General features: G+C 39.4%; 2 protein-coding genes across 5 annotated transcripts in view; both read left to right on the forward strand.

Annotated features, from left to right (window-relative positions):
• TOPAZ1 (testis and ovary specific TOPAZ 1) overlaps nt 1-6,534 on the forward strand; it is a 43,772-nt gene extending 37,238 nt beyond the window's left edge. Inside the window, exons 18-20 of the mRNA XM_052797298.1 lie at nt 277-480; nt 1,596-1,779; nt 3,059-6,534. Of these exons, the coding sequence (XP_052653258.1) occupies nt 277-480; nt 1,596-1,779; nt 3,059-3,299 (629 nt within the window). The 3' untranslated portion in view covers nt 3,300-6,534. The remainder of the gene's footprint in view (nt 1-276; nt 481-1,595; nt 1,780-3,058) is intronic.
• A 2,364-nt stretch (nt 6,535-8,898) lies between these two features.
• The window catches only part of TCAIM (T cell activation inhibitor, mitochondrial), a 30,378-nt gene continuing 12,461 nt past the window's right edge, over nt 8,899-26,815 (forward strand). For 2 of the 4 annotated variants that reach the window (XR_008236696.1, XM_052797310.1), the window contains exons 1-9: nt 8,899-9,019; nt 11,378-11,453; nt 14,762-14,897; nt 15,460-15,613; nt 16,810-17,056; nt 18,637-18,759; nt 21,443-21,540; nt 24,150-24,241; nt 26,413-26,645. Coding sequence is in view for 3 of the 4 variants with exons in the window: in XM_052797310.1 (XP_052653270.1) it covers nt 11,425-11,453; nt 14,762-14,897; nt 15,460-15,613; nt 16,810-17,056; nt 18,637-18,759; nt 21,443-21,540; nt 24,150-24,241; nt 26,413-26,645 (1,112 nt within the window). In the remaining variant the exon portion in view is untranslated. Of the gene's footprint in view, nt 9,020-9,515; nt 9,537-9,579; nt 9,600-11,377; nt 11,454-14,761; nt 14,898-15,459; nt 15,614-16,809; nt 17,057-18,636; nt 18,760-21,442; nt 21,541-24,149; nt 24,242-26,412; nt 26,646-26,815 lie in introns of those variants that run through there. The other 2 variants (XM_052797331.1, XM_052797323.1) reach the window with 2 other exon arrangements.

Consider the following 26,815-nt stretch of genomic DNA (forward strand, 5'->3'; position numbering starts at 1 on the left):
GGCAGTAAATGACTACTTGGACCTTAACACTTCACTTTCACAACTAAAAGTGAAACATTAGTTTCTAGAACTAGAGTTTTACTAGAACATTAGTGAATGAACTAACTGTATGAAAAGACTTTTGATGAATAAAGCATTATCATAAGTTATCTCAACCTTGTTCCATTTTGCTAATAGAAGCAAGAGTCCTGATTTAGGTATTGATTGAGAAGTGATTCTTCAATTAGATTTGCATTTGACTTAATTTAGGAGTTAATATTCTTCATTTCATTTCAGATACTGTAGATGTTTCTCACTACAGCTGCCTTTTTAACAAGCTGATAAATGCCTGTTTTGAGAGCAAGAACCTTGGGGTCTCATCTTGTGCAGTAGACTTCATGCTTTCAAAAAACATAGCTATTGATTTTTTTTTACTCAGAGGATTAATCACAGCTTTGGGAAGAAGTTCTTTGTGGTCTAAAGCTAGGAGCTATTACAAAAGTAAGTTCCTTCTTAAACAATATCCTTCCCTTATGTTCTTTGAATAACATATGCTCATAACAGCTCGGTATGTTGGGGAGAAACGGGTAAGAGTGTACTTTGTAAAAAGAAAACAGTACTTTCTGTGCCACTAGCAGGAATTTATTTGTAACCAAAATGTTTATTGGGAAATAGTGACAGTTGAAAATATGAATCAGTGCATACTACCTGGCATGAAATAAATTCTGATAAAATTAATTTTTTACATTCAATTTCAGAATTTCAAAAATGTGAACCCTGAAATAGTTAAAAAGTGCATCATCTTCACTTTTTCATCTAGGCAAATTAGATTTCTTTATAGTTCTGTTTAGAGCTGTGGTGGTAAAATTACTAAAATTTAAGATTTCAGAGGTCTGGCTAAGAAGTTTATCCTAACTAAAAGAAAATTCCTTTCAACTAAAAGCTAACAGTCTGTGATTGTTTACAACTCCACACTTCTGAGCTAAGATAATACCAGGTGTGCCACTCTAATAGGATCCACCAAGAGCCATTTCTCCATATTGTCACAGTATTTACTGTTTGATTCCATCTTAGAATTGTGGCGGTTAGCAAGCTACTTAAGGAGTCCACCCCTCCCAGGATGGATACTTGGCTCTGTTAACATTGAAATGATTGTTTTTCCTCACCTCTTCTTTTTTCTGAAATGCTATATAGGTTGAGTCGCTGGGATCACTTGGCAAAAGGTGGGGGGTGGGGGGTGGGGGGGGTGGGGGTGGAGCAAAGGGGGAGATGGTGTTCAAATGTCCTCTCACTGTGATCATAACAAAGTTTTTTTCTGACATGTCCTAAATTGTACTTGGCGTTATTACGCACTTGGAGTCCACGGATTTCTGACAGAGCTTTTTAATCATCATTGATAATACTCATTGATAAAAATAACATTTTACAACAGCGCATATTATGAGTGAATACTATTTGATGTGTTCTCAAATCAGGCCATTTCACAGGTGAAATAGTAAAATCCATTATGAGTTTGGGGGTTTTTTTTCCCACATTCTTAGCCACATACTGAAGAAAACAGATGTATGTTCAGTGTTGGTAATCCTAACTCCTTACGTTTCTGCATTTACTCTCAGGTGCTTTATCATTGGGTTGCTACCCACCACTGCAAGGAAATTTGTATCACAAACTTTTGACAATTCCGTCTTACTTGTCTGAGGTTGAGATGCTGTTGGCCATTGAAATGTTCCTTGTTTCAAATGCCAGTGATATTCAAAGTCCAATGGCTACTAGTCAGACTCTTCAAATAATACTGAAAAGGTTTGTTGTCAGATATGTACCATTTTTATTGTATTACCCATGTGATCATGTAATTAATGAGAGATATTATTTTCCATTGGCTGGGAAAGAGAATGCTTGGTTTTAAACTTGTTTTTAATCCTTGTTTCTAAACTGGATATAGCACAGTACATGTTTGGGGTTTTTTTATTATTATTATTTTTACATGTGTGTAGCAGAAATGTAATTGTTCCAGAGTGATACTGGCCTGTGTTTGCTAACTGAACGTGTCTACCACACTAAGAGTGTACTGTGTTTTCAAAAACAGGATAGCTTGATATCTTGGTGTTTAGATTCTTGTGTTGTGGTTAAGCAGTGGAGTAGAAGGGCACAGTCAAAATGTTACTCCTTTCAAAAAGCAACTTTAACATTTCTTGGCTGTTTTTTGAGAAGTTCATGATTCTCTTTATAGGGGATATCTCAATATTAAATTTGTTTTCCCCTCTCTGTGAGACTTAACACCTTCAGATAAAAATGTGTTCTGTTGCTTTTTCCTTTTGTCCATAAACCACCAACCACTGTCACTAGATTATACCTAAAATTTATTTTTCAAGACCCCATTTTCTCTGAGATTGAGTGGCTCAGCATCAAAATATGAAACTGCATAGAAAAGCTACATTTGTTAAGAAGTATGAACAGGGGCATCTCAAACTTGAGTACTCTGTCTTCCTTCCCCTCTACCCTTCCCAAGGAATACATCTCTTAATTTTGTTCTTTCGATAAATGAGAAGTTTTTTATCTCTTGTTTTCATGTGTATGGTATTGTACCTCTGCTTGTTTGCTCAGAGAATAAGTTCTGCTCTTGCAAAAACATAGACATGTCACTTAGTCACATCCTTATTCCAAAAGTGATTACATGCCAAAAATGAGTAATCCTTTTGGATTCGAGCACGTACAAGAATTCTTGCTATATCCAGTTCATAAAATGGTTTACATTCCTTTACTGAATTTTCCAGCCCAGAGTCGAACATTTCTTCATGAAGCGTGCTGTGAATATTGCAGACCTACTTTGCACTGGCATTAAATCCTATTACTTTTCATTACCATAAAGTATGTTAAAAATACACTTTTTCTAACTTTTTAATTCTTCAGAATAATCAGCTAAAATTTGTCTAGAAATTAACATAATCTATTATAAGTGAAGTGAACACAAGGCACTATTTTAATGTTTTTGTAATCTTGTTGCCAGTATAAAGTGTCAGGCAAGCGACACAGGTCCTGTATGGTACCTAATTTTGTATTTGTGAAAATTCACTTACAGATGTGAAGATCAGACAGTTCAGAATAACAGTGTGTATCAAGCAGCAGTGGAGAGACTGATCCTGGCTGCTCGTTTATCTGATCCAAAGCTTTTTCTTAAGCATATGACGATGAATGTCAATATGGAAGAAGTTTACAGCCTGGAGCTTACATCTGCTCTAAAATGGCTTCAGGAGAATATGAAATGGGCTGGGAAGGTCTGGCTGTTTCAGCAGTCAATTGTAAAGACTTTTGGTTTTTAATGGTTAAAGCGATTATTGTTGAAAATAATACAAATTAATAAAGGCAGTTCCCACTGTGTTCAGACTGTGCCTTACTGATAACTTGAGACTTCAAACTCAAGGGTTTTTTTTCAATACTTACATTGATGATAATGCAGATAGTAGCACAGAAAGAGTCATTTTTTTCCCTAACTATGTAGATTGTCACACTGACTTACATAGATGTTTTGTAATGGCATCATTAGATAATGAGGAAGCTGCAGCCTCAGAACCTACATTCTCCTTTTTTACAGAGAATCTAGCACTGTTACTCTTCTCCCAGCAGGTGATATAAGTGCATTGACTGAGTGTACCTACTGTTCTTGAATGAGACATTTTCCACATTGCTTCATAGTCTGTAGAATTAATATGTTTCCTTTTGTCTTCCTCACAATATCTTGTGAGGGTATTGTCTCATCTGTGTGCCCCTTAGATCTTAATTTCCTTACTCCAAAAACCCAGTAAAAAGCACGGAGAATAAAGTAACTTCAAAATCACTTGAGACGTGCCTGACTTAGGATACCTTCCTTTACAGAACTGAGAGGGTCTACACAAGTTGCTCACAGCTGAAGGTTTAGTTGTGTCTTGATAGTAACTTGTATATGACTTCATATTTGTATATATGCATACTCCCACTGAAAAGGAGAACTTGCTTTTGCCCTTGATTGTGCTCTTGGAGGGAAGTGGTTTTGCCCCATTTTTTAGTTTCTGCCAACTGCATGATGAGCTGGAGGCTTCTAGCAAGCTGGTTCTAGCATTCCTGGTTCTTCAGGAATTCTTTTTCCCACCTGCAAATCCTGAATCAGATTTGGAGTATGAATTGCTTAAGTCACACTTCATCTACTGATCTGCAGCCTGAGTAAGAAGAACCAAACATTACATATCAGGAAACTCTCATGGCAAATCAGTGAGACCTCTTGTTAAAGCTGATACTTGCCTGAGCTCCCCACTTCTGTAGTGTTAGTTTAGATCTCCAGTACCATCACAAACATGCCAATAATACAGCTCTTTTGCCCTGTTGTGCATCTGCTTCAGAGCTTTTTGTGCTAAAAATTCCTGCTCTCTTGGGTATAGTAGTTTATGGGTTTTTTAAGGCTGTTCCATCATAAGGGAGATCAAGATGGTGGCATTAGCCCTCAATGTTTGAAAAATCTTTCCCTCCTTTCGGGCAGCATGAGTCTCTTCCCAGTTCCAGCAGCATTATTGCAGGTGTCCTTTGTGCCTCTGAATCATGAAAGCCATCATGATCTTAGCGCTGGATGGTTGTGGAGGGTTTTGGAGGGGTGTTGGTGTTTTTTTTGTTTGGGGGGGTTGCCACTCCAGTCTTGAGGTTCATGCCATTAATCTGATGTCATTAATCTGATCAACAGTTGTTACATTCCTGACCCTCTTCAGGGTCAGATTCTGACCCTTTTCAATACCATGGTTCATCCAGTCTGTCTGGGAGTTGCTACTGGAAGAGAGAGGATAGAATCTGATGACCACCACGATCACCGCCTTCCTACTGTACCACCTGTGCAGAAAAATGCAAGGATACAGGCTCTTGTGTTTTCACAGGGTATCATTCTTCTGTAGGGATCTCATCTGCTTTCCTTCTAAAAAATGGTAGATTCAGTACTAACAATCAGATGGCATTTCTTTAAAAGCCCTTTACCTCAAAATTTCTCTTAAAGAACAGTTGGGACTAATTCAAACAGACTTTGGGTTCCACCACTGGTATTCACCGAGATGGCTCTGCCATTTGTATGGCTATCCGCCTGGTCAAACCCAGTAGCTGAAAGCCTGGATAAGAAGTGATCAGCTTTCAAATGAGGGATCTAAACTGATATTCTTCCAGCCACTCCAGCATTAGTGGCAAGAGCAATTTTGGAAGGTTTCAACAAACTAAAACTGGCAGTGAGAAACTAAGTCATTTTTGCTAATTACTTCTTGTAAGTTCCTTTGTAGCTTAATCTCCCTTGGAATTAGACAGAGGCTATCTGAACCTCAGCTAAATCCCACATTTCTGTAAGCGGTACCAGATGTGGCTAATACTGTGTTTGAGAGACACAGAAGGACAAAATTCTCTTAGTAATCTGTATGGCTTCAAAGCTTGGGATGTTCTAGAGACAGCATCATTTTTTCCATTATAAGCAACCTTGAATTTTCACTTAGATCATCCCCAGAAAAAAATCCAAAATGTTGCTTTATTTTGCAGACAGAGGTTAATCATTGACCTTCTAGCTTAACTTGGAACTGTGTAAAATTTGTGCAATATTTTGGCTCCATCTCCTGAGTATCATCTTCAGCTGATAGGATGCAGTCTCACTCATGGTTTATATTAACGAGCAAAGCAAACTCCCCACATCATTGCTCAGAAGTTTTGTTACAACTGGTGCATCTGGTGTTTTGTCAATACAGTGTTTCTCCCTATCACCATGATAAACCAAGTAGGCAATTTAAACAACTTGACTGTTAAGTCCTGTATTACACATTTTTGTACTGTCTGGGTCCACTTGAAATACCACACAAATCTGGTCATTTTGATGTGTATCAAAATGCCAAAAAGGTTTCTCAAGCAACATTCTGAGTACCGTTTTGGTGACAGAAATTCCATGTGCTGAACAGGACAAAACTCCAATGTGAAATGGAAATGAGCCTGGAAAAATGAAAAAATGTTCCAAAGGATAAAGTTAAGTACAAAAGAGACAATGCAGTTTTGCAGAGCCAGCCACTCAGTGGACAATATCCATATTTTTGCTTTTCCCCAGGTGTTACTGTTTCTTAGTAGCTGAAAGAACTTCTGTGTTTGAGATTAAGCAACTCATTTGATATATTTAATTTTTCATATAGGAAATAAAATGTATGTTTACCTGTTTGCAGAGAGAGGCAGAAAAATGTGCAAAAAAACTTTCCTGTGCTGCGCCGAGTAGCTAGGTCTAGACAATGCTGTGTTCCTTCAGTATGTTGTTAGATGCATGAGGAATTCCCTTTGTGAAAATCTTTCTGCAGTTTTCACTGATTACAAGGTATGCTCTTGGAAAATTACTTTTGTTAGGTATGGACAGCCTCTTGTAACTAAAACAGAATAATGTTGTTTGGAAGACGTAGCACAATTCTATTTCAAAGCATTGAAAGTTTTGAGAGTTCCTTAACCCACATCGGGAACGGAAGTGAGAAGCTGGAAATAGAAGCTTGATAGTTTTACAATGTTTTACAAAGAGCAATTGGGGGGATCATTTTGGAGGAGTTGTTAAGATGTTAATAAATATTTTTTATTCTTTATATGAAGTATCCAAAGTATCTGTGAGTCATTATTGTCATTAAATGATTTAATTCTGTTCAGATCCCTGTAATTAATATTCTTAGGTATGCAGGAGGACAGGCAAATGGCAAAGTAGACACGGAGAGTTTAGTATCTCATAACTGCTACAAGAATCTAGAGCATGGTGTGCTGCACGAGGAGGTTAAGAATGTGTGAAAACAGTCAGACTATGCAGTTTTTCACCACGCCATAGCACATAATGTAGCAAATGCTTACAAATAAATTGGACTGACACTCCCAGCTGTGGACGTGGCCAGCTTCCAGTTTTAACTATAGACTCGAGTGGAGGCTACAGCTAGGCCTATAGGCTGTGCTCAATTCACTGAAGAATTGTAGTGGATGTTAGCGAGAGTTTCACATGAGGACAAATAGTAAAATTAAATGTCCTTGGCGTAGTAATCAAACTTTTAATTACCAAAATCTTAATGCCATGCTACTCAGCTTAGTAAAATATGGCCACATTAAGAGCAATTACTAGTTCACATTTTTGTCCTTTCATTCTCCAGATGCATCTTGCATCTTTGCGGAGGGTTTTTTTGGCAAATCCCAGGTCTACATTTTTCAGTCTTAACCCCTTCTGCACAACCCTTTTCTAAAATGACTAGTATGATGAGTAGTATCAAAAATTAATGCTGACATCATTGGCCTCAGAGCTCCTGTGCCATCGAATGTGCTGGGACTGGAGGAACTGACGCCACTTTTTGACCATCTGCAGACGAAGGACCAGAACCGAAACAAGGGAGCAAGGAGAAAATGGCTCAGTTGCCGCTTGTAGCAACTTTATTGTGATGCTTAAAATTCTCCTTCTGTTAGGGCACAAGAGGTAGTCAAAATACAAACTTTTTCAGATGTTAATTTTATCTGGTATAAAACAAGCTTTCCATTTGGAAATGTCTGTGCCGCTCTTGCTCAGCCAGTGGGATGTATTCTGGGAACTGATAGGGAATAATGAGACCAGATAAAGCCACAACACTACTCCCATGGAATATTGCGGTGATATTCATGAACAGTAAGTTTTGAGACCTTTAGCTAAAAAGCAGGAATTCATTCCTGTGCTTGGAGGGGGGTGGTGGTGGTGGTGCTCTGGCTCTGTTTCAAAATACATACCTGACGCAGTGGAGCTGGTATCTGGCAGTGTCACCTGCTGATTACCTCTCCCAATTTATTTTATTCCTCACAGAGTTAAAAGAAATCCCAGGTGAAATGAATAGCACGCTTTTCTGTTGAATCAATTAAATTTATTTTCCCATCTGCATAATTATGCAACCAATTTGCTTACATAACTGATGGTTTCTATTGGGAAGCGAAAAACATGCTGCACATTATGGAAATTATGCAAATCCCCCAAGGGCTCTGAGAGCGTTAACTTGATTTAAAGCTTCACTGAGCTACAGATAGTTCCTAAACCACGTCAGTCCTCTTTTTAACTTTCTCTGCCTGGAAATGCAATAGACTGTATGCAAATAACTCCAATCCCTAACAGTTAATCTCCCTTTGTTCTGAAATTCGATCAGCAATAGACGTTTTTGCTCTGAGGTTGCACGTCTCTGCATCAGCTGCTCCTTGACACCGACTATCTTGGAAGAAAAACAGACGTATAAATGTCCGTGTCCCTCGACCGTTTGCAACTGCAGGAAAACAGCGTTTGCTTTTCCCCTTGGGACTGCAGAGCTCACGGTTGGTTCTTCGCCCGTTTCTTTTCTTTTCTGCGGAACAAAGGAAACGTGAAGCCCGTGCTAGCGTTTGGAGAAACCCCTTCCACCCTCTTTGCCAAAAAGCAGGGATTTCTTGTGCGAGGCGTTTCCCTTCCGTGTCCCCGAGTAGCGACTGCGGACATACTCTCGCTGGAGGGAGAAGGGGCCGCTTCTCCCCATCGTGTGTTACAGGCCTCTGAGAAACGGCCGCGGTGCCACCGTGCAGCTTCGCAAGATGGGGTGCGCTTCGCAGCCACGGGCAGCAGCAACACCTCAAGCATGAAATCTATGGCTATTACGGGTTTGTTTCACCTAATCCGCCGGTCCCCAGCGCGTAACACCTACGAAGCCGCTCGCACGGCCGCGGGCCCCCACCCCGCCCCGGAGCCCCCCCCCAGGGAGAGGGGGGGCGGCCCCCCGCGGCCCCGAGGAACGGCCTGCGGGCGGCGGCCGACTGCGCCTGCGCGGGGGAGGGCGCGCGGCCGCCACGTGAGTGCCGGGGGCGGGGCGCGGGGAGGCAGCGGCGGAGCGGCGGCTCGCGGAGAAACCGGTGGGGCCGGGAGCGCAGGCGCGCGCTGTCCCCGCCGCCCCCGGCCCCGCCCCCGGCGGGAATCCCCCCTCCCGCCGTCTCTGGGGCCGTCGGTGGGGGTGGCTGCGCCAGGCGATGGGGACCGAGCCCCGGCGGGCGCCGTCCGGCCGTGGCGGTAAGCGGGGCCGGGCCGGGGGTGTCGGCTCCTCTGCGAGTGGGGGATGCGGGGGGGAGGAGGAGGCAGCGGCGCCGCGACCCCGCCGCTCCTCTCCTGCGCGGGGGGGCGGCTCGGCCCTCGCTAGCGTCGGAGGACGGTGCGAGGCCGAGCCCCGGCGTAGAGAGGCGGGGGGGTGGGGGAGCGGGTGTTCTGCGCTGAAACCGGGCCGGGCTCTGTCGCTCCTGCCGCCGGCGGGGTGGGGGCCGGGCGCGGGGCAGCTGCCCGCCGCCGCTCTGGCGGAGCCTGCCTGCGACGGAGCGCGCGCGGCGGTGGCGGCTCCGTGCGCGCGGGTACGGGAGGGGCGGCCGTCCGCAGCAGCAGCGGCGGCGGCGGGGCGGGCCCGGCAGGTGTCCGGCGGGGCCGGCTCGCTCGGCTCCTCCGGTGGCGGAGTCTCCGTAGGCCGCCTTGGGGAGGCGGCGTGGCAGGCGCCAGCTCGTGCGAGCGCCCGTCGCCGCCGGGGCGCCGTCGTTCTCCGGTAGCCGAGTCCCGAGGCGCCCGGCGGGGCGCAGCGCACGGTCAGCATCGACGTGCCCGAGAGGTGCTGCCGGCGGGAGGGATTACCCGTTATTCCGCGCCTTTTTAATGGCGGGGGGGGCGTGACACACATCACGAGCGGCTGTGCCGCTGAGGAGCTACGGGAAAGACCTTACCTTTAGTGACTTTTGACGTGAAGCAGGGGTCTGCTCTAAATCGTTAAAACTGTTAGTGGTTGGGTCACTAGAGCTCATTTTCTTTCAAGCGGCGAGTGAACCGGTTTCACCCAGGTTTATTTTCTGGGCATTGTCATCTTGTTTATTTTCATTCTGCTTTCTGCATACTACCTTAGGGGTCGAGTGTAGGTAAACACCTGAAATAGATAATAATCTCGGCTCAAGTGGTGAGGTAGCAGCATGCAATGTCATGTTTCCAAAGGCTTTTGCAAAATGACTGCAACGTAATTAATATTTTGTTTTGTGTTAGCAAGTATGTCTTTGAGGTGGGGTGCAGGTGAAACTTACTCAAAACCAGGAGATTTTATTTTTTAACTAAGCAATGTAACAATTTCTAAGAGGTTAGTAGACCTTTTAAAACAAGAAACAATGATGCTTTTGTCTGGTTATATAAAGTGTCACTACAGATTAGTGAGACTGTTGTTTTTTTCCATCCTCTGTCCAAATCCCTGAAGCTAAAATTACAGAGAGAGAAAACTGTTTTATTATCAGAGAGCTTGTTAATGTATTTAAGGTAGTTTATGATTAGGATTGTTGTTGGGGACACTAAAAACGGAATTACTACTGTCTTGCTCACCTAGTTGAAAATCAGAAGACAAGAATTATAAAGTATTTTGGGGATATTTTAGCTCAGCATATTTTAGCTCATCTTTTTCTCACCCTATTCCCCTCTAGTGAAATATTTGGTAAACAAGTTAGGTTCTTAGTTAAGTATACTTGTATTAGTAAGATGCGCTTCTAAAACTTCCAGTGTTTTGCAAAATAGTCATAGGAACTATCATGCTGTATTGGAACAGGGATGGTATTTCTCTGATAAGTGCTCATCCCAGGTGCTTTAAAATGGCATACTTAGTGGGAACATGTTATTTTGAAAAGTGCAAAGAAAAATATATTTTAAAAAAAAGTGCATGAAAACATATGAGGAATAGGGACCTTCCTTCATAATCCCCAATAATTAGGTATACGTTTGCACTCTGATGTGCTAAGTGGTTTATCTCCTGTTGGAAAACTCTGTAATTACAGTTGCATAGCGCAGAAGTTACTGATAAAAATTGCTAATTTCTTTTTATGAATGCCGGCAAACTTTTGATAAAAGATTTCCAGGCATTGTTGTATGACAGTGTCTTTCCCTTTGGTTTTATATCATGCCTGCATAAAACAGTTGGCACATAAATTTTAAAGTATTATCATTTGTTTGAAAGTTTTCGACTTAGCAGAGTAAAAATTTACATGGAATTCCACGAGCTGGTATGTGTTAATGCTTAAAGAAAGCTTCTATTTTTTTGTTTCTATACTTCAAGACAAAAACTGAACATGGGGAAGAGCGGGAAACATTTTCAATAAATAATTTTTTAGGTTTTTTTTTCCTAATATCTTTATTCATCTTCAAATCAAAATATGATAACTATTAATGTTTGTAAGACTCACTGTTAGTAGACGAAACTGAAAACATTCTTGTGCAAAGCTTTAGGTTTTATGTGTGATTTCACAACTGTAATATAAAATTGAGACTTTATCACCTAGGATTTAGAGAATGCACTGATAAGTAACAGGGGAAAATACTTGTGTCCCTTACTAAACAGGATATTTTTTTCTTTTTTTTAAGTGAGTTAGTGGATGGCTGAAAGTTGGCTTGACCATTGAGTTGCTGAAATGTTTTGCTGCTTGAGAGCCGTGCGAAGGTATGGCATGTTGTTGACCTCATTTACCTTTAGAATGTGTTTAAGTGTTTGCTTATGACTCACATATATGTAAAACTGGTTCAGTATTTTTGTTTAATGCTTATTTCTTTGGCTTTCTCATCTTTACAGCTTGAAGCTTTCAACAAAGCATCCACAGTTGAAAATCCCCAAAAGCCATATGCCTGTCCTCGAGTGAGACGCTAAAAAAAGCTCTCAACAAAACAAGGGTTTTAAAATAGCTTAATTATGAGAACGTGGTAGTCTAAATCTGAATAAGATGTCCAATATATTACTGCATTATTGAGTTATTAAAGCTCAGTGTTTCAAAATGAGTGAATATATCTGTAATAATGAGCTTAATTTAACAAAGCTTTTCAGTGTCAAAGCTATAAGCCAAAAAGTTAAACTTCAGAGATATCTGAAGAAAAAGTAAAAAGAAGGCTGAAGGGAATTATTTAATCAATAAATTAAATCAGTCCTAGAGTACTGTTGCGTAATGTGTTCTAGTGGAGATTGTGTTTCCTATCTTTCATGAAGTGGAGACGGCTGCCCTCAAAGTGGCTATGACCTTGATTTTAACACAAAGCCTTTCTCTGCTCTTCAAATCTGAATGAAGCTCTTGGAACAATCCTTGCTCCTTGTGAGTGAAGCCATAAGCATCTTTCTTGCTTTTTCTCTCTCTAAATTCATTTTAATTAATTTATTTTGTCACTTGAAGGATGCCTCAGAGTTTTCTGTCTTTCACCTTCAGTGAATGAATTCTTCCTTCTGTCACACAGACTAATTTTGGCCTTTGAGCGTTTCTCTTTTAAGCAAGTTCAAAATAGACTTTTGGCTGGAATCCTCAGCCTTCCTACTAGCATGACAGTGTTGTTTAGATACAAAACAAGGGAACTAAAGTTAACCATACTTGGCCGTTTTTCTTGTAGAATACCAGATGGAAGTTTATGATTAATAAACTTGGAAGTATGCTTAATAGTTTCCAGGTATGTTGGAACTTTTTTTTCCTAACTACTGGAAACGGCATGCAATGTAGCTCAAGAGTGTATGTGGGAAATGGTGTACGAATAAGGGGAAGAGAGAACTGCACTCCTTACTTCCTCCTAGCAGCTGGGTCTAGAAGGATGTGGGTTTCTTGCACGGCTGTTTGTCAAAACTGCTATCAGATAGGTAGCTGATTAATTTACTTTTTTTTCCTTTGTTGGAAAGAATTTTTTTTTCCTTTTCACTGCTTTGTGTCCACTTGCTAAAAAAAAAAAGGGGGGGGAAGAAAATTTCTGCTATTTTTTTTTCTCAGCAAAACAATTATTTTGGTGTTTCTAGATCCAAAATGGTAAACCATATGACCAAGTGGACTTCTATCCAGTGTGCTTTCCTTCCTTTCTTACCAGGTCAGGTAGAGGGTTTTTCCACGTGTCACTGAGCAACTCTGGCATGTTCTTGTCATTGAGAGCTTTTGCTCTCCATAAAAACATAATATTGCTGTGGTACTTCACCGTTTCCTGCTATTTTGAGTAGGATCATGGGCTATAGTGATAAGTAGTCTTCAGAGTCTTTCTGAGGTGCAGCCAGCAAGGAGGTAGAAGTGTTTGCCAGTAATACGTTTTATGGGGGTTTTTTAATCTTCCATTTAATTAATGCACATGAAAATTGTTTTTAGTCATAACGGTTTGAAATTTCATCAGTCATCTTCCATTACAAGTCTTCCGTCCCACTTTTCTATGAAAACTTATCCTGTTTTCAGCACGCTGACTTTTAAGACCTACTAATTAAATATTTGCCCACCTCTTAGGCAGAATGCATTAGCTTTAACTGCTTTCATGTTTCTAATTGAAGAGCTGGAAAGGTTGACAGGAAAAAAGGTAAAGTAAGGGTCGTTGCGTCTGCTTGACAACTCAATTGTCATCATTTACTCTACCATTTGCCAAAATGAAAAATACTGCTTATTGTCTGAGCAGAAATTTGGGGATTTTTTTTTTTTTTTCCTTTTTAATTAATGAAAACATCCAGGAAATAGTGTCACATGTTTCTGTGTCCAGGACAATTATTTGGTCTAGGATGCTGAACAAATAGCTTTGTAAAACAGTCTTGCTCACTATTATTAATAAAGTTATTAGTGAATTGGAAGCAGCTTTGCCTCAATCTGCCATATATTTTCCTATTTGGGGCTCACAGTTTGAATGATACTGTGAGGAGTGAAGCAGCATTGTATTGCTTAACAGAGCAGAATCCCTACCCTTCTGAGTTGCTAACTAAAATGAACATTAATCACAGAGAAAATGGTTGGCCCCTTGAATTTGTTAGCCTGTGAAATCAGCTGAAGGAGAAATCTATTATTAAATATTTACCAATTCACAGTTTCTTGCTGCTTTTATATATACTGTCTCTTGGTAATCAGTTTGCTAACCTGAATATCAGCTTTGAGCTATGGCAAGAAATTATGGTGGTCTTTAATTCAGAACTTGTTTTTCCTTCCATTTCGGTCTTCTGTTACACAAGTGTACTCATTGCAGAACTGTAGTTTAATTTATGCATAATTGGAGGTATTCATCTTTTGTACTTTCTGAACTTCCTAGAACTTCTTCAACTTAACTTTTCCTTGTGATCTTAGGTGAAACAATCTTCTTTTCCCACCACTGAAATTTCTTTTAGTCCTTGTTTTCTTCTATTTCAGTGAAGATCAAAGGGCAAAAACGTACTGTCTTTTTACTTGATGCCTTCTATAAAAGAGTATGTTTGGGAAAGTAGGTTGTTGGTTTGTTTTTTTTTAAATGGACACAAGTATGTGGACCTCAGAAACTAATGCAGAACTTCGTTTGATTGAACGGTGATTATTATTCCTGGGTAAAATTTACTATTCTTTTGGCACTGCCTGAAAAATAGTGGGTTTGGCTTTTTAACTTGAAGGTTCAAAAAGTATGTAAGAGTTGGCTTTTAAGAGCAGCTTCAGCAATAGCTACAAAAAATACCACTAAAGCCAGTCTTCATCGTTCGAACTACTTGAGTGGGGAATTTTTACTTGAGCCTGCTTTGAGAAAGTAGAGGGAAAAGTTATAGTACTTATTTACATGTCTTTAATCAGCTGTTAGCGTCCACCATCTCTCGAACCTGTTGGATTTGCTCTGTATAAATACAGCTCTGTGAGTGTCAAGGGGAAAAATCCAGAACTCGGACTTCTAATACCAGTTTTAAATGATTATACTTGCAACTGTGAATGTTTACTCCATTCTGTCACATTCTAAAGTAATTTATATCAGTTTGTCACTTGATTGGTTGCATCATACATAAACATTTTATTACTTTATTAGGTTATGTCTGGAGAAGATATTGCTACAGTGCATTCTTCAGTCAAGAACTTTGTCAGGAGCTGATGCCATCAATGCTCTCAGACCTTTCTATTTTGCTGTGCATCCAGATTTCTTTGGCCAGCATCCCAAAGAGAGGGTAAAAATCTTTTAGTATGCTTTCTTTGTAAGTGTGTCCTATATCAAGGATGGAAATTTTCTAGTTTTCCTGCTGTCATGTTAAAAAAAGTAGTGTTAGAATTGAATATGTTTGTTACCAGAGGACAAAAATACACACTTTCTTTATTTTTAACAGGCATAGGTCTCTTAAACATCCATTATTTATTAGTCATATTTTCTGTTTAATTGTTAAAAAGAAAATGCTGAATCCTTCCAGACTAATTTATAATACATATTACTTGCTTTATCACATTGAAATGCTGTGCATTATATTTGAATGAATGGATTTCTTTAAGCTTGAAAGCCTTAAAAGTGGTGTTTTGGAACGCACAGGAATGTACAAGTATGTACATCATAGAATTTATTCATGCAAGATAATTATTCATTTACACTGAGAATATGAACTATATCACTACTTGTTAAGAGCAGCCGGCAGTTTGTAAAAACTAATTCTGCATGTAAGATTAAAAAGGTTTAGATGAAAAATGGCCAAATTAATCATCTGTAATGTTTGGGGGTTTTTTCTTTTTTTTTTTAAACAGGAAGTAAATGAAAACTCTCTGAAGAGGTTAAATGGCTACTTGGAGAATCTACAGAAACCAGGATTTCGCTCCTTTAAGCCAACTCAGCTTACTTTTTATGTAAGAGAAAGAGAACCAAACTCTTCTAATGTTCAAGAATCCTTCAGTGCTTCAGGTGCTTTTATATTGTGCAGAATGTATCTTCCTGTATTTAAATTCTTTCAGACCATTACTTGGCCTTGTGCAGTCATAATGACTTTTCAACTGAATAAAATCCTCTCAATCCATGAAAATATGTATTAGGTCAGACAGGACCTTCCCAAGTAATTAAACATCTTAAGCTTTAAAAAGTATTGAAAGAATGAGAAATAACAAAGTTGAGGTCAAGTTACAGTATGAGGCAGTAAAAAACATAGGTTGATATAAATGATAATTTTTCTGCTTTTAATACTGTTGTCATGTTTAACTGGAACAACAGTTGGGTCCTTGTTTTCATTGCAGATAATGTGCAGTACACATTGTCAGGGTGATTGTAGGATTAGTAGGAATTTAGTCTGGAAGCAGAAGTTGTATAATATCTGGAGCTTCAATTTACCACATTGTCTCTTAGCCTTGAGACTACAGAAAATATTGCCAAGTTTGGAATATTTGGTTTGATTAATTTTATTCTACGTATTTGTCTCTGGTGTACCAATATGCCTTATCTAACAGATGAGTTTTATGTTCTATATCCTGCTAGTCAAAACGCTTGAGAAAATTGTGAGGGACCCTAGTGCTAGAAAACAAAATCATACTGTTTTTCAAGAAAATAGTAGTGTTATGTCCAGTCTACTTAAAATAACAGTTGAACTGGCAGCTGTGTTCTGCTGTTGAGTCTAATACTTGCTTGGTTTCTAATGGGGCAGTTAGGCCCGATAGCCAAGTGATGGGACTTGGTTTTAGGTGGTGTGCAAGTGTAATGGTTTGTTCTGTTCATAGCCTGTGAAGAGCTGTTGTAGTACTGCATTTCTACAGTAAATTATATCCAACGTGATGATCAGTAATGATGTGAATTCTTTAGAGGCGTTGGACAAAACTGCCACTGCTAAAGCAAAAGCATCCTTTTTTCGGTTACGCTGCATCTGTAGGTAGGTTTCCAGTTTGTCCAATGATTCAGATATTTAAAACAGCTCTGTTTATATTTTTGGACACATAACAGTTTTAAAGGTTAAACTGCATGTGAATTTTGTAGTGAGTGTTGAAATTACAATATCATAATAATTTCCAGCTAGGTACGCCTTGTTTGGGTTCTTGTAAGATGAGAGAAATGTAAATGCATTTTAAATAATTTTGATTAAATAATACTAATTTTGTGGGACTTGTATTTTATAGGGTTTCGAGCAGTCAGTTTTACATTACATACTAGGGATCTCCTGAGCACAGTATTAGATATTCTCAACTCCTGCAGTTTATCTACGGAGCATATTCAGAGTTTGAATGTGAACTCTCAGACCCACAAGGAAGCAAAAAGCGCAGTGAACAGACCTATCAAATGGGATAAGACTTACTATTCATTTACTGGATTCAAGGATCCTGAGGAGGAACTAGAACAAGCCCAGAGAGTGGAAACAACTTTAATGTATGTAAGGCTTTTATTTAACTGGTATTTTGTAACCTAAATTGGTCTTATTCTAATGCTGAGTTTTTTGAAAGGCAATCAATAAACATTCTGAACAATACAAAGCTTTATTGTCTGACATGTAATTCTGTCATGCTTTTTATAATTGAAGAGATTTCAAATGAGCTCCTGGGATAACTATAGTGCCAGCTAAGCTGAAGCATTCTTGTCTCTTTGCCCAGCATTCACATTTGGTCAATCTAGTTTTGGTTGATCTAGTTTTTCTTGTTCCAGATAGCTCCTTACCTCTTATAGGACTTCTGTAACACAAAACTATTTAACTTTATTGTTAGTATTTCATTATCACATTCTGTTGGGGGTGGGAGATAATACATGAAAACTAAGGTTAGAATGTTTTAATTTGCCAGATGTCTTAGTGTTGTGCCTCTGATTTGTTGTTCAGCATACCAACCCTAATACTTAAATTGACGCAATTATAAACACTGTACTTGCATTCAATGCAGCATGTTGTGTATAAGAAGTTGGTTGTTTATAAAATCTGTATGTGCTCATTTTGGGGAAGGGTGTAAAATACTGCCTTGAAAAACTTTTTTTGTAACAATGAGGCTTAGGTGTCATTTGAAATAAATGCAGAACTGTGGTGGTAGTGTCTTTGGAGCAAAGAATACCCCTCATCCTGCCTAGCACCTCTCAAATAAAACTACTATACTATATGCTACTGTAAAACGCTTAACTGAGATTTAACATACTAGAGAATATTTTTACTTATTTTTACACATTTACAAGAAGTGCCACGAACAGTTACATATTAACAGTCTGGTTTTAATACCTAGCTGTTTGGCGTTGGGCCTCTCTTTTTGCTTCTGACTTTGAATTGTTTTGCTTAGAATACAGTATGAGAATGGAAGTACTTGTTTGTAAAAACAAAGAGTATGAAAATAAGTTTATGCCATGAACAAAGGCTAAATCTCTTAGAGTAGCTTTTTCCTAGAAATAATGATCCTGTTTATTGAAAATTTTAGATGTACTCCATGAGTCATGTTTGCCTGATTATTGACAAAAGAACTGTAAAACTTTGACCTGCTTAATCTATGTTCATTCCAGCTCTGTAAGAGTTACCTAAGTTAGCCCTTTGGTACCACCTCCCTTATTTGATAGTCTACTATGATGACTTTGGTGGTTTGGTTTTTGTTGTTTTTTAAAGGCATATGTGTGGGAACTTCTTTTATTAAAGCACTACGTTCTCTGAAACTGCCCCCCTAAATCACACTGATCTGCTGCTCTACACCTTTCACACCTCTAAGTCTTACAGTTGTAACACTGTCAGTGTCTTTTGGCTTGATTTGCTTCCCTAGTCCCCCTCAAAGACATTAAGTGCCAGATTTTCCTTTGTCGATATCTTAAGGTGAAGCATTTAGCAATTTCAGTTTCTGTCCTCTACTTTTAAAAAATGCCTTTACCTGGTCTCGACATAAAACATTAATGTTAACAGTAAGAATTCAGTTAGCTGTACTGTTTACGTGAAAGATAATAATACATCATGCCTCTGCTGTTGGGTTTTTTTCCTCCTCTTCTTTCAGATCCTGGCTAGATGATAATGAAGCAAGTGCAGTAAAAAAGCTGAAAAAGAGTTTGCCACTTAGAAAAGAACTAGAACGTTTAAAATTTGAACTCTCTCATCAACTTGAGCTCTCAGATATCAGGTAATAAATTAGATCAGTTGGACTTAGCATTAAGACAGTCAAAGCAAGGAAGTGTTGTGTAATACTACACCATGAGCTTTAAAGGCTTATTCCAGCAAAACAGCTATGTTTCATATATGTAAAAGTGTTATTGCACTACTTTTCTAGAAGAATTCTATTGGGACAAAAGTTTCCTGTTACAATTTGCTTAAAAAGACCTAGTATTTGTAACTGATAACATAGGCTCCAGTTGAGGCAAACACATAAGCACTTGAAATGGGACATGTGTGTATGCATTAGTTTGGGTGTTTTGCTGGATAAAATTGTTCTTGAATTCAGGTGAATGTCTACAAAGATAACTGGATTGGCAATGAAATGCAACTTTGCGCGTGGTACATGATGACATCCTGTGAAGGCTTAATAAAAATGTTGTTTTTTCTACTGTCTTGTTTCCCATACTCCAGAGGAGAATGATATTTGTTTGCTTGAAAGGACTGAGTACAGTTGGTAATCTTGATTCATCAGAATATTTTCCAGAAAATAATTTATGATTCTTTTTTAAATTTTGTGCTTTTGAATGAGGACATTCTGAAGTGGGATATTCAGGATGGGAAATGGCAGTGAGAGTATTCCACAATGGAAAAATAAACTTTGGGGATTATTTCAAGGGCTAGTCTGTTAAGTTCTTCTTTTAACCAGGAAAGAGAGAGTTGGAGCTTCTGAAATCATGCTTTTGTTCCTTTCACTCTGTAAAAGACCCTGGCTTCCTTTAAGCTGATACCAGGTTTTTTGAACACGATTTCTAATCCTCTGCAACTGTGCTGTGGTGGGGGGGGTTAAGTTTCTGAAACAGTCTTCAGTATTACATGCGTAGGTTTGGTTTTATTCATGGCTTTTATTTAATTTTCTTGTAGTTTGTTGTTTTAAAATACACTAAAACTATTGCGTTCCATGAGGAGTTATTAACCTTCCAAGAGTTATATTGTCATAATTCAGAAAAGAATGTGAGTGTCAGAAATCTGACAAGCAAGTATCTTAATCAGGAACTACTGCTTGTGATCCTGCAGCCTAATGCTAGTGTTCACAGAGGTTTGAAAAAATAACGGGGTTATTGGCTTTATTCCATTGCTAGGTTTAGGACAGTGAAAGAGAAGGTAGGATCTATAAGCCACCTTTTTACATTCCTGTCTGGTGCTACTGAAAGCAAAGTGATACTGCTAGGTAACAGTAAATAGTTATTAGAATGACTTGCATTAGAATAGGTTGAATTGCCTCATAAGTGCTGTGGCATAGTATCTATTCTCTGCATCCCAAAGAGTGGGGTTTTGCCAGTTAGGTTTCCCTAAATGAGATGATGTGGTTTGACCCCAGCTAGCAGCTAAGTACCCACACAGCTGCTCGCTCACGCACCCCCAGTGATATGGGAGGAAGAGAATAGGAAGAGCAAAAGCAAGAAAACTCATGGATCAAGTTAGAAGCTCAGTAGGTGAAGTGAAGCAAAGCTGTGCGTTCAAGCAAAGCAGAAGGAGGAATTCATCCTCTACTCCCCATCAGCAGGCAGGTGTTTAGACCATTCTGGAAAGCAGGACCTCAGTATGTGTAATGCTTGCTTGGGGAGACAAATGCCATAACTATGAGGGTCCCCCCTTCCTCCTCCTTTCCCTGAGCATTTATTGATGAGCATGACATCATATGGTCTGGAATATTCCTTGGCGAGTTGGAGTCACCTGTTCTGACTGTGTCCCCTCCCAGCTTCTTGCCCACCCCAGCTTACTCGCTGATCGAGGGGGGCAGAGTGGGAAGAAAAAGCAAAAACCTGGACGCTGTGCCAGCACTGCACAATAGCCAAAACAGTGGTGTGTCTTCAACACTGTTTTAGTAAAAAATACAAAACACAGGGGTGCTGTGAGGAAAAATAACGCCATCCCAGAGAGACCCAGTACAATGAGGGAAGGGTAGCTTCCCATTTTGAGACAGTTTTAGATGAGCTAGAAGTTGGTAAAAGGATGCAATTTTTCAATACACTGGGACAACTTTACAGTTTAAATGCTTTTAGAAATTTAGTTAGGAGTTTGTCTGATCTGTCTGTGATGGAAGAGGTGTCAAAACTATGTATATTAAAGTCACCAGTGTAACACCTGGCTCCTGTATGGTTTAACAAAAATTATTCCACTGTGAAATATGAATATATATAGCAACTTACCACTGGAATCATAGTAATGTTTTGGGCTCGGAACTCAAAGGAGAAAAAGAAAAAAAAAAAAGAGGCAATGTCCTTATATACAGTATTTGCTCCCCTAGACAAACATTACACAGTGTACAGACAGAAACTGCGTGCCACATGACTGAATGAAATACTGGGTTGTCTTGCAATTTACTTACTAACCTCCTTCTTATTGGGGGAGAGATTTGCAAGTTCTGTTCTGTCTACTAGGTTTTACAGTTATTTTTCCTATATCTGGTTTTATTCCTTTTTTTTTTTTTTTGGCACTCACTTTAAGAAAGACTGACATTTTATTTAGGCTTTTATCTGTTTAAATAGCATATAACACATCTTTTCAGTAGGCTTTTGCTTTTATTACTGTTGGAGTGCTATTTTGAGTTGTTTGTGTTATAAGGCTTTCAGCTGCATCTCAAATTCTGTGATTTTTTTTTTTTTTAATAATGTTGAGAATGAAATGCTTTCAACTATATTTTCATTTAGGTGGCAGAGAAGCTGGGGTATTGCTCACCGCTGCAGCCAACTACACAGTCTAGGTCGCTTAGTCCAACAGAGACCTGAAGTATTAAAGAACGTTAAAGGTATTTCTGTTGCTTGTTTCTTATATCCTAATATAGTATTGATTCAAAGATGAGCATGAGTATTCTGTGAGAAGGGAGCTCTTGCTCTTTTCATGAATGCTTTTGATAACTGCAAAAACAAACCTGCCAGGCTACTGAAAACTGGTGAGAACTTACATTTTAAGCTACTGGGTATTTTTTAAAGTGACATTTCCTTATAGTGTATTTGCTACACTTGGTTTCTGTTTTACTTCTTAATAGGTGCAAACTGAGTGAGTTGAAGGTGCTAGACTTAGTACTAAGAATGAAAGTAAAAAATCCATACTGAATCTCTGAAAGGGTAGAAGTAGCAATAGAATGTTACCCATGGTAGATTCAAGCCAAAAATGCGAGTAGCTCTCTAAAGAGCCAGTATAAGGAGGGCTTGCTAGAATACCTTTAAAATCATATTGTCTTCTCTTATCATGCATGTTCCATAAAATACCTGTATTAAAGTCTGTATTTTCTTACGGAAAAACTAAAATATTCTGTAAATGTGATCTACCATTCTTCTCGTACAGCTGTTTGACCTCTTTGCTCTAATGGTAACTCCACATTTTATGCCTTTCTGCAGATACTCAGTTTTGAGCGGCTTTCATTTGAGGGTTAACCTAATCCTTTGTCAAACGACAGAGGGGATGGGACAATAAATAGTAGTTATAAATTGCATTAAGTTTCAAATTAGTTTCTTTACCTAAGCACACCAAGGACTTAAAGTGCTAGAGAAGTCTGTTTTGTGAACTTGTTGTAGTCTCCATCTTTGAAGATCCTCAATAATATACTGGACAAATACTTGTCAGTAATTATACAGGTACAGTTGGTCTTGCCTTGGGGTACAAGGATGGACTAGATGCCTTAAAGTCAGTGTTGCCCTCTGTCGTGGTTTAAGCTCAGCTGGTAACAAAGCACCAGGAAGCCGCTCACTCACTCCCCCCTCTGGCCCCGGTGGGATGAGGAGAAGAAAATACAAAGAAAAGCTGGTGGGTTGAGACAAGGACAGGGAGGGATCACTCACCAGTTATGGTCATGGGCAAAAAACAGACTCGACTTGGGGAAAAAAAATCACAAAATCAATTTAATTTGTTACCAATCAAATCAAAACAGGACAATGAGAAGTAAAACCAAACCTTAAAACACCTTCCCCCCACACCTCCCTCCTTCCCGGCTCAACTCGTCTCCCAGTTTCTCTCCCTCCTCCCCCCAGTGGTGCAGGGGGACGGGGAATGGGGGTTGGGGTCAATTCATCACACGTTGTCTCTGCCGCTCCTTCCTCCTCAGAGGGAGGACTCCTCACTCTTCCCCTGCTCCAGTGCGGGGTCCCTCCCACAGGAGACAGTCCTCCATGAACTTTTCCTGCATGGGTCCTTCCCACAGGCTGCAGTTCTTCACGAACTGCTCCAGTGTTCCAGGGTCCTTCCCGCGGGCTGCAGTCCTTCAGTCACAGACTGCTCCAGCGCAGACTTTCCCATGGATCATGGCCATCTTGGGGGCCCTCCCTTGGCTGCGGGTGGGCATCTGCTCCCCCACTCCCCTCCACGGGCTGGGGGGGGACAGACTGCCATCTCACCACAGGCTGCAGGAGCATCCCCTCCTCCAGCACAACTCCTCCTCCTCCTTCTTCACTGACCTTGCTGTCTGCACAGGGGTTTCTCTCACATCCCACTCCCCTCTCTGCTGCAGGTTTCCCTTCTTAAATATTTTATCCCAGAGACACTACCACTGTCACTGATGGGCTCAGCCTTGGCCAGAGGCGGGTCCGACTTGGAGCCGGGGAAGCTTCTAGCAGCTTCTTACAGAACCCACTCCTGCAGCCCCTCCCCCACTACCAAAACCCCACCACACAAACCCAATACACTGTTTCTTAAGGATTTTGGAAAACATTTCTGAGAGCGAGAGCTTCTATTTAAGCCTTGTCTTGTAGTTTAATACACCACACTGAAGACTTTTGTGGAAGCTTATTTTGATAAATAGTTGTCTGTGCTTTTACCCCAAAGAATTCTGGAGGATCTTTGTACTTCACTTAAAAAACCCATACTTGGACTCAAAACTGATTTGTCCCCCCAAAAGTAAACCTAGTATTATCTTTTTATGTTGTCTCTATTTCTTTAAAAAAAGAGCAAAAACCTAATGTGAAAGTGTTTATCACAGCTTGCGTGTTGCAGAGTTCTGTGGAAGTAGTGTTGAATGGCTGTGCTAATAGTTCTTTGACCAACCTTTACCTTACTGATACATTAAGCATATAGCATATATTTCCTATTGTATACGTGATTTGTACAGGTTCTTTGAATATGCTGTCTGCTGAGATTTTCTCCTATTTTAAAAGTAGCCTTTGTAAGAAAAAAGTCCAGTTAACTAAAAATCTATCAAGTTTAAACAAGGAGAAGGCAAATGCTAGGTAAGGTTTGTATGAAAAAAATTCCTGGAGTTTTCAAGAATCACTCTTCCAAATTTTAAGAATAATGAAAGGACCTACTCGTGTGTGTGCTGCAGAAGCGTGTTGCTTGTGATGTTAGTAGCATAGTTCAGCCTAAAATAATTGTGGGAATAATTGCAGTAACCCAGATTAGTAAAGAGCTTTGTTCAACCTTTAGGACGCACGGTGGTATTTACAGACCGTTCAGGTATGAGTGCAGCAGGCCACATAATGCTGGGGACCATGGATGTTCACCATCACTGGACCAAAGTAAGAAGATTTCAAAGTAAATGATAATGCCTCTTGTTCATGACATCCTTTTTCAAACTATAACCAAAATATTAATTGATGCAGATGACTGATGAGTAGTTTAAAGCAAACACATAGCTGCTATATTTAGCATAACTGTGTACATTGCATTCTAAATTTAATCCTGTGATACACTGTTCCTAACAACAATCGTTGTCAGATCTTTACTGCTGCTTTCACTAACAAATCAGTCCTACGCCTGATTAGATACAAAGAAAACTAATTTGTTATGCAGTGTTCCAGTCTATGCAATGAGCACTGGCAGAATATTTCATTATCCATAAAGAGCTCATTCCCATGAAGAATTTAGGAATTTTATTCAGCTTTTTTGTAAAAATGGGACATAAAGGGAGTTGTGAAGTGGTCATTTCAGTCAATGGCTGCTAACCAACCCCGTCACTCCACTTTGTTCTTTTAGGCAGATAACGTGGATGTTGCAGAAATTTATATTTAGTGACTATGCAAATTCTGCTGCTGTTTGTGTAAAGTTTGGAGTTGACAAGCTTTCTGGCATCCTGAATGATAAAGTATTATATGCAAAGAACCACACAGTGTATAGCAATATCAGCGTGTCACTTAAGGAAGTTTTCTTGAATCTTGGTTACTGAAATGTTACTGATAGTTCTATCAAAAAATATTTCTTTATAAAGGAAATATCAGTGGAATTTCATAGTTGGGAATATAGCTGGAATATCATAATATTCTATATTTCAATCAGTTAATAATACAAAAATTTAGCACTCAATCCAAATCTTTCTCCTATATATGTTTCACTGAGGCAGAATACAAAATGTGATTTGTTAATGTGAATGATTTACAAAGAACTTAAACTGAGAAACTAGAATTTAATGCAAAACTTTCTACTCTCAGATTTGCAAGTGTTGATAGTCATTGGAGTAAAACTGTACTTCTGATTAATACTAAAAACCCCACTTAGTTCCTTGAAAAGAGAAATGCTGCCTCTTTCTAGCTTTTGCCAAGGGGTTTTCTGAAGGGATACTTTGTGCAAATGGAACAATGTGTAGAGTTGGTTGTGGTGATGGTATTTGCTTTGGAAGACAGAGGAGAGGTATTTAAGCCTGAAGTCAGGGGCTTTTTATTTTAAAATGCACCGAAGATTATGTTAAGTGACACACAGAAAAAGTCTGAAAATATTAATGAGATTGGTTAACCACTTGTTTTTTTAGAGAGCAGGATTTTTTTCCCAGTTCTAACCCATTTTAGAAAGCAGTCCTAAGTGCTAGTACTTTTGTTACTCATAGAAAAAGGAAGCAGTAGAGTAGTGTCCAAGTCAGGCTGTAGAATGCTTGGTCAGAGGCACAGTGTTTAGAGGATTTTTGCCATTTTTCTCTATAATAAATGGAAATGCTGAACCAATGGATTTTATTGTGCCAAAAGCTGCTCTGATTCTACTACTGTCTTGGATTTCTGAAGAGATTATTCTGATTTCACTTGACTTGTTCCAGCAGCAGTACTTTTTTGTATGGAAAACCGTGTTCTAGTAATAACTGGGTAGATGGTAAGTAGTGACTATTACTACAGACTTTCACTTGTTGCCCTGTTCCAGCCGTCTCCCTATCATACCTTCTGTGTCTCAACTCACAAGTCTGATCATTTTTTAACCTTTTCTGGTATAGGTTTTGTAAATTAGAGATCTGGTACCTTCCTCCTTTCTCCTCTCCCTTCAGACTCAGGATGAGCTAGGTTATCATCCAAACCCTTGGAAAGAACTAGTTCCAGGAACAGAGACTTCTCTTTTTTGAGAATTGGTATAAATTAGGCTGGCAAACTGTGGTGATAAACATTTTATGTAGATGTCAGATTTTTTTACTTTTTTTTTAATCTGGGACTATTAATTTCTGGATATATAGGGAAAAGAGGGCATCCATCAATCTTGTTACAGCCTTTTGGTGCCTTTATAGTATAAATACTGAAAATACTTACTATTATATCTTGCCCCAAAATATATATACTTGGTATTTCTGATTTTTGGTATTCAATTCTTTTTTTTTTTCCCTTGGGTTCCATGTTTGCATTGTTAAGTGTCTCTTCTTTTACAGCTTCTTGTTATTTTTTTCATTTCTTTAAGTTTTATGCTTTGTAACATAGGAAATGTTTGTGTGTGTGCACAGATTTTTGAGAGATTGCCAAATTATTATAAACTTCAAAAAAGGCTGCTGTTCTTGGAAGATCGGATAAGCCAACTTCTGGGAGGCATACAAGTAATATATATTGAAGAACTGCAACCCCTGTTGACTCTGGAAGAGTACTATGAGACTCTGGACTCTTTCTATAATAAATTGCGTGACAGTAGACTACCTTTTCATCCTCGCAGTCTGCGAGGCTTGCAAATGATTCTGGAAAGGTAGGTATTTGCAGGAAAGGTTTCTTCCTTTTAGAGCTTTTACTCTTTTTTTGTTTGGTTTGGTTTGGGGTTTTTTAGTGTTTTGGTTGGGCGGGTTTTTTGTTTTGTTTTTTTAGGTTTTTTGGGTTTTCGTTACACTGATTATTGCTCTCACTAAGAAGAAACCTAAT

The sequence above is a fragment of the Harpia harpyja genome, chromosome 1 (assembly GCF_026419915.1).
Source record: "Harpia harpyja isolate bHarHar1 chromosome 1, bHarHar1 primary haplotype, whole genome shotgun sequence".
Classification (NCBI taxonomy): Eukaryota; Metazoa; Chordata; class Aves; order Accipitriformes; family Accipitridae; genus Harpia; species Harpia harpyja.